Source organism: Populus alba, chromosome 5 (genome assembly GCF_005239225.2).
Source record: "Populus alba chromosome 5, ASM523922v2, whole genome shotgun sequence".
In the NCBI taxonomy this organism is placed as follows: Eukaryota; Viridiplantae; Streptophyta; class Magnoliopsida; order Malpighiales; family Salicaceae; genus Populus; species Populus alba.
This window is the reverse complement of record NC_133288.1, coordinates 18043229-18051499: the sequence shown is the minus strand read 5'-3', so window position 1 is coordinate 18051499 and position 8271 is coordinate 18043229. Positions and strand designations below refer to the sequence as shown.

At 33.9% G+C, this 8271-nt stretch overlaps 1 protein-coding gene across 1 annotated transcript; it reads right to left on the bottom strand.

Moving 5' to 3' along the window:
* Nucleotides 1–398: 398 nt before the first annotated feature.
* Nucleotides 399–6720, bottom strand: LOC118029220 (vacuolar protein sorting-associated protein 45 homolog). Its single transcript, XM_035033046.2, is given in 14 exon segments — nt 399–944; nt 1391–1522; nt 1758–1879; nt 1991–2098; nt 2549–2704; nt 3516–3694; nt 3803–3944; nt 4031–4111; nt 4229–4354; nt 4659–4739; nt 4741–4887; nt 5886–5965; nt 6054–6255; nt 6479–6720. Coding segments are annotated over 14 exon segments (1707 nt in total). The 5' UTR covers nt 6569–6720; the 3' UTR covers nt 399–883.
* Between the last annotated feature and the right edge of the window lie 1551 nt (nt 6721–8271).

Genomic DNA, 8271 nt, shown 5'->3' with positions numbered 1-8271 from the left:
TTTTGTTGGTGTTCATTAGCTCTATATGTATCAGTCATTGCCTTACAATCACTTTGGTTCCTAGCCTTTCTTTTGTGATGTTTTGTTGGACCGCTGCTGGATTTTGCGAAGAACGATTGGTATTAATTAGCATTGCAAAGTTTAACTTAAAATTCTGCAACTATTTACTGTAACTCATGCTCACTAACAAAATCTTAAGTGAAAAAAAATAGCATCTATTCTGATTTACTTTTATTCTTGTTCAGGGTTTCATTAATAATCATGCTTAATCGTTTCAAATTGACAATTAATAATTATTTACTATATGCTTAATCGTTTCAAATTGACAGATATAGTTTCGTTACCTCCACGTAAGTAGCTCATTAAAATAACTATTTCCTTTTTATGCATACTTCCACTCATAGAATGCCGACTTCGTCTTAGAACAACATCAATTAACATATCGTGTGCATGCGGACAATATAACTAGTTTAAAAATAAAGCCGAAGTTTCATCAAAGCAGACACCAATGCAAGAAACTCTATAATGGAAAAACACGGGTTCCTCTTTTCTTGTATGAAACTAAAAATCCAAGCACCGAGAGATCTGACTGTGGCTTGGTTAGCTGAAAATTGTGACGAAGCTGTCCGTTAGAGTTCGTTAAAGGTTAGGTGAGATAATACATGCATGAACATTAATTTAACAGTGTCGCAGGCTTTTGAAACTCTTCACATTCCGACTGCCATGCAAGAGAGTGAAATACATCAATCCAACTCCGATACCTGTCATGAAGCTGCTGCTGCAATCTGCTGGACAACTTTTCCACTTCCAGTCATCAAAACACAATGACCTTCTAAAGCCGCAAACAAGTATTTACATGGATCTCAAATATGGGAAATGCACTTCAAACGACATTGGTGCTGGATTTAGCTATTCTCTGAGCTTCTTCCAGGTCCTTCAGGAACCTGCACAAGAACATCTCATCAAGCGTGGGTATGGTAGTTCCCATCAGCTTTACTCCCTATATCTATCCTAAACAATTAACAAGCACCTCCTAAATTAGTAATTGATTGGACCAAAATTTCTTTTGCACGCAACAATATTCTTAGCTCCCACCAACAGGCAAGTAGAAGCTGAGTGAACAATCCCAGCTCAGAGAGGTTTTCAAGCCAACTTGATATGAGCCTGACCTAAATATTACTTTTAGTAAATAGACCTCAAATAATTTCTCAATCCTTCAGATGCATGGACAAATGTGTATGAAAATCAAGCAAACATATAATGCTAGAACTCCTGTAACCATGCGGGAAGCATAGGAGGAGGCTACATTAGCCAAAAGGTTGCTATAACTCAAGGACGTGGTGTCCTGTTCTGAGTACCCATGAGAACAACGGAATGACGACAGATTTACCTCTTAGAATTGAGAACCACAGAACCACCAAGGATGAAACGAGTTCCAGAATTGCTGGCATTTTGGAGAGCAACAGAGCGTGACTCCTCATATGTTGTTCCACCAACAATGAAAATAACCACATCTTGTGGCCTGCACTAAGAATAAATATAAATCATTCACATAGAACGCAAATCATTGTGGTTTTCCATTTTCTAATATGTAGGCGGGTTTGGTACTACAGCAAATCATCATGATCATTTTGGCTTTATATACTGGGGTATAACCACAGCATCACATGAACTTGAGCTGTCTGCCATGCCCTTGGAACAATTCTGCAAATACAATTGAAAAATAACCATGATTTCTCCATGTTTACAATACTAACCTTCCCTGTTGAAAGTGATTTCCAACAAATGGGTAGTCCACATCTCTCAACCGCCCCTTGATTATGCTTTCCATAGTTTGGAACAGAAGAGGCTGGTGCTGGGTGTATACATTTTCAACCCCCTATCACAAAAATGCAAAGATAAAAGACTATAAGCATCTACTTACAGATATCTAAGGAAAAGAAAAAAGGAAACATAAAGGAAAAGAAAAAAAGAACATTTTTCCTCAAACCTTGAGACCACGAGCCATGTTACGAGCAATGTTCAGTAGATCTCGGTTCCCATAAAGATCCCCAGTTCGCTTATCCACACCTGCTTGCTTCAGGAGGAATTGGACTAGCTGCCATTTCATGATAATCAATATATCTAACCATTTAGCTTTCTTATCTAGCCACAGCAAAGGACAGAAGATATCTAAGTACAGTCAGACAGGGCTTCACAAAGAAATTTAATGTCAAAAAATAATCATGAGTAAGTTAAAATAGTCTCAATTTTAAATGAGAAATGAGATTAAACATTTTGGCCGGTAGTTCTTCTCATTGTCAGTTATGTAATAGCATGCAAGAGTCTGAAAAGGACAGCACGATCAATGATCTAATATATATCTTTCCACCGGTATTAAGCACCGGTTCTGAACATAAATGATGGCCCCTTTAACATGATTTTTCTTTACTTTTTTTTTACAATTATTTTATGCATCACTAAACATGTTACTGATTTACCCCAGGTTTATACAGCAAGGCTTGAGACTAGTACAGCTATTTAGCAATATTCTGGTTAGATAAATTACCCCAGGCTTGTACTTGGGAGATTGAGAAGCCAGTTTGTTAAAAAGCTGCATTAATTGAACAGGGCTCTCCTTCTCATAGCGCAATGCATATAACATTACCAAGTGTAGTCGGTCAATATCAGAAACACTTTCATTGTTTAGAAGATTTGTCACTGCCTGCAAAAATATATGAAGAAGGGAGGTCAAGCTTTGACAATTGCACCACATATTTCTGAATGTAGCATCAGATTGCCATTAGATCTTATCAGCTAATATTTTTGTGAAATCAGATATCACTAATTACAATGGGGATAAATATAAGGCTTTTTAAAAATTACAAGGCAGGTGGCAAACAATATCAACTGATAAAAAAGTCCTAGAGACTAAAATGTACTTTAAGAAGTAACATGGAATGCTAGTTTAACAGAATCACGTATCTCTTTTGACATGTGAAGAATCAATCAAGCTTGAAAATTCATATTCCTATTTCTAATTTACCATATAACTTATTATTAACAATAATTTCAATAGCATTAATTTCATAATAATAATGCAACAACCCTTCAATCACCTAATTGGTGTAAAAAAAATGTAATGATGTACTCCATTAGGAACCTGATCCCCATCTCTTGCATTAAAAAGCAAAGCCACGAACATTTCTGGGTTCTGATTGCTACACAGACCCCAATATTTCTACCTGTCTTCCAATTCTCACTGCAACATCTGGGCTTGGCTAATTTTTCTTTTTTCTTCCGCTCCATATTCATTTTGAACACATGTTACTACTATTTCCAACAAAAGTATCAATCTATAACAAAATCTTAAGGTACCAGCACAGTAATTCCCTAATTGTTTTTTTCATGCAGTTTGGTCAGTTTGTTTAAATGCATCAGGACTATCATATATTGTTGATTTTAGCTTAAAATTCATGCTCAGATCGAGCAAGAAAATAAGGAAAACCTGGAATATGTCAGAATACAAGCAATACCTCAAATGCAGCCACTTGCCCACCATTGCAAGCCAAATCCTGTTCCCTTTCTGAAATTAACATCAGCCTTCGCTCTCCAACTATCTTGCTCATTTCTGTGACCAATGTCACATGCTTTGAAACATTGCCGTGCATTTTTCTGTACTCAGGGTAACTGTCAACAAACTTGGCCATGTCTTCTGCAGTAATTCAAAATATTTTCTGTTTAAATTGAAAATCCTAGATGCGGCCATAGAGATTAATTAAATTATCAAACATATGGATGTTCAATCTTGCCAAATACAAACCTATTGTTTGGATATTTTGGTTACTTTTTGCAACTTGCTGAAAATCATCCACCATCCTCTTGATGCTCATTCCAATATCTCCAAAGTTCTCATACATATTAGCTTTGAAGAAGGCATCTTGCTCTGATGACAATACAACCTCCTAAAAGCAACGGGGCACAAATTTAAGACTTATGCAACTTTTTGAAATTTTATAAATTTACAGCAAGGGAAAAAAAGCAACTCAACCTGCTGGTCTTTGGGTAATTTTCCAGTACTACTCAAATCCACTTTGTTATCATGAATACCTATCAATTCATGAACCATAGCCTACAAAATAAATGAACATAATCAAAAAGCTGCCCAACTGTTACTCGGAAATAATTCACAAGGCATGCTTGACATTTGAAAAGCACAGAAATCACATATCATAGTCACAACTTGAACCTGATATGTCCATTGGTTTAATAATGGGGTAACAGGGTCATCCCTTCGATCAACTATAAGCAACAAAGGAGAAATCTCTGTACGTCTGAAATCAAAAAGGCCACTTTCCTGCTGGTACATCAGCTTCTGCATTCCCCAAAAGTTATTAACCAAAAAAATCATTTTTTCTATGACACTGATCTTCAAAGAACAAATAAAGGGGCTGTCAACAATGTATAGTAAAATCAGACACTTCTTTAATACATATAGGTATTGCAACACATGGAGTAACCTATGCACATGTAGTGCACATATCTTAACCTGAATGTAAGATATGAAAGTGGAAAATAAAAAGGTTAAACTGTGACTCAACATAGGAGAGTTGTTTCCAGAGAAATGTTTAGTTGCAAGGTATGTTACTCTAGTTTCATCAGTTCAAAGTATCACTCACTGATGTTTCCTGCGCTATCCTTTTTGCAATATCAGAGGTCCTTTGATATCGAATAACAGGTCTTCTTTTCAATGCCAAAAAAGACCGTTGATATGCCATCAACAATTCTATCACAGAACTGTTGCAAACCAGGAGGATCTACAACCGCTGGAAGCATATACATGTGATTTGAAGGGATGTTCAAAGTGAAATGATAAGGATCAATTGCAACAAAGTCTGCATAATACTCCTGCATAATCAATAGAAGGAAAATGTATCTAAAGCATCTGAAATTAAATACTGAGCAAGAAGGTGGATATGGAACAGATTGCTGGCAAATAAAATCACATATTGACAATTCACAAAACATATATCAAGTAAAGCCAGCTAGTTCACATGTCAAAAGAGTAGTACAATAAACATATCTGTCATTCAACCTACCACAAGAAACAATATTTGATCCAAGACATTGAGTTTGGCATAATTTTGTTTATCCTTTAGTGTCAATGCAACATTCCAACATCTTTTCCTTGGCAGTCTCACATCAGGTCCTTAACATCAATTAACACATTAAAGCTCAAAGGCAATTCTCATTTGGTCTTAAATCACATCAAGTAACCACAACTTCCTGTTGGAGGAAGTTTCCCAATCATTGCAAATAGACCACGACGTCTTTTTTTCTATTTCCTCTGTTAGAGGCTCAAAATTCTCTAAATCTAATGAATTACAGTAATAATGTTTGACAACACCCACAATGCCACACCACGAGCACTCACATTACTTCTCTTCTCATTCACCAAGTAGAAGACGGCCATTTTAATCAGATAAGTAAAGAGCATCTTATCTCCTATAGACAAGATATATGCAACTATACACCAACATCAGACCATTAGTACAATGACCTAATTGTTTCTACATTGCTCTGGACAGGTTCTAAAACAGAAGGACGTTAACCAATTCTACAGCGATGAAAGCAAAACCCTAAGAAACATGACCTACTCAAGACCCTTCTTCTCAGCATTTTAGAATGAAATGACCGAAATCCGGGCAGTTGTGCTAGGCAACTTGAGAATTTCATCAGTTATACAATTCCACCAGGTGATACTTAATATGATTTTCTTGCAAGACAGTTGATCCAGTCCCGTCAGACATTCAATTCACATGTGCATTATACTTTACATTTACTACAAGAAAACATGATATGTTATAAATGAGTTCATAGATAAAAGATCAAGAAAAATGATGTACCTGAACTTGCTGCACAACTTCCTGTTCGTCCGAATCAGCTAATATATGAATCTGAGTATCCTTCAACATGTTGGAGAAAACTGCAAATACATCACGATCAAATAAAAAACTTAAATGAAAAAAAAAAAATTATTACTGAACCTCCAAAACCCTTTGATAAGAACTTACATAAATGACTCTCTCCGAATCTAGGATTAGCCAGCTGACGCCGCAAATGCTGAATATTCTCCAATGTTGGGCGAAGGAAGTATACTGCTTTAAGATGCGACATTGATTCTTTCGACTTCGATATAGAATCTACCAATTCTACCAAAAATACCTCCTTTTGTAGTAATTCTGATTGTGAATACACAACACTTACAATACTAACCTGAAACACATTATTAACATAACTCACATTTCTCATCTTCTTTAGCTTAATACGAGCTAGGGTTTTCGATCCTAAAAAAATTGTTCTGTTTTTTTTTTTGTGCCTAGCAATTGCTTTGATTAACAAGAAATCAGCAGTAATTATACAGATTTTGAGTGGATTAAACGAAATGATGGGGAAAATAAAGATATAATTCAGTGATTAAGTGAGAAAAAGAAATTACCGTTTGGGAATCGAGAATGAGAACCTTCATACCGGAGATGTCCTGCAACATCCGGTTTACGTAATCACGTGCAGCGGATACTAGCACCATTTTTTTTTGTGAACGGCGAAGATTGACCGTCGAGATCTACTAGTGATGGAGATGGTGGAAATTGACGAGAGAATTTGGTGTGATTTTACTCAGATCCGCGTAGAATTGTAAAACGCACTGTTTTTTTCGTATTATATATGACAATATCGCGGCCTTTCATTTCACGTAGCTGCTGCGATCTATGATTCTCTTGAATTTTGGATACATGGCTTAAAAAAATATTTTGATTTGTCTGATTTTAAGAATTGTTTTTAAAAAATAAAAAATATATTATTTTAATATATTTTTTAATAAAAAATATTTTAAAAACAATTGTTATTTACTTTTAAACATTTTCTTCTTTGTCATAAGTGTTTAGTTTTTCTTAAAAAAAATATATATAGTTTGATTACATTTTAGATGTTTTTAAATAATTTTAATATATTTTTAAAAAATAAAAAATAAAAAATATTATTTTAATATATTTTTAATTAAAAAAATATTATTTTTAAAAGGTTAAAACATATGGAAAATCATTATATTTCTTTGTTTATTATGGATTGTAATAGTAAAATAACAATTTTTTTCCTTAAAAAGCTATGAAATGCTACTTTTTTTAGGGGAAAATTGTTTTTTTCTATTGGTTCATTTGTTATTTGAAAATTATCCACGGGTGTCTTTTTTTTATTATTATTATGTTTTTGCATACTAAAATAACTTTGCTATCCTTTAAAACAAAAAATCATTTAACTATGGACAATGATCTTTTAAAGCACTTCACTCTTTTGGGCTTTTGGCTACAATATAATTACCCTTGGATTCAAATTCTCAAAAGCTGAGGGGCTAATTGATAATTGCATGATGGATTTTTTGTAATAATATTTGGGTCCTTAAGTGTCTAGTTGTATTTCAAGATAAAAATGCAAAAAGTTAATGATGTGTGTATTGAACACGTTAGTATATCAGCCGCTCTGCTGTTTTTAAATAGCGTGTGTAACTAACTCCAGTGGTAAAAGACTTGATTTTGTTGCGTCATTTGATTGGTCTCGATCTCATATTCCTCTCTATATAACACGTGTAATTATCGGATCTCCGATACATCGTGGACATCATTTTCTTTTCTTTTCTCTTCCCACCTAGAAATTCATGCCTAGCCCTCCACAATTTTGATAAGCCCTTCAAGTTATTTTTCTTTTGATTTGTCCCTCATTTTTTTTTTTCTATTTTGTTTTATTTTTATTCATTTCTCTTTTTTTTTTTCAATTGCATTCTTTGTTAATATTTTTTATCTATCAGACTTGGTGCAATTTCTTTAATTTCTTTTTCTATTTAAGATATTTTTTTATTTTATTTTATTTTTCAACTTCACCCCTTCATTTTTTTTCTCCTTTCATATTTGATGCTCATTTTTCTTTTTTCTTTTTTGGCTTTGGTTAATTTTTTTATTTGAGATTTTTTTTCATTTCATCATCTAGCATTCAATTAGTTGACAATTGAAATTCTTAATTAAACCCGGGCTTTTAATTTCACGGGTTGTATGGATTTTATCATCCAGCGCAATGGTCCTTTGATTCCATTGGATCCTTTTTATCACAGAGGCCTTTATGTATGGATTTTATATGCGATGGAATTGCAAATAGTTTATCATATATATATATATATATATATATATATATATATATATATATATATATTCTTTTAGGTAATTTTACAATTAAACCTTA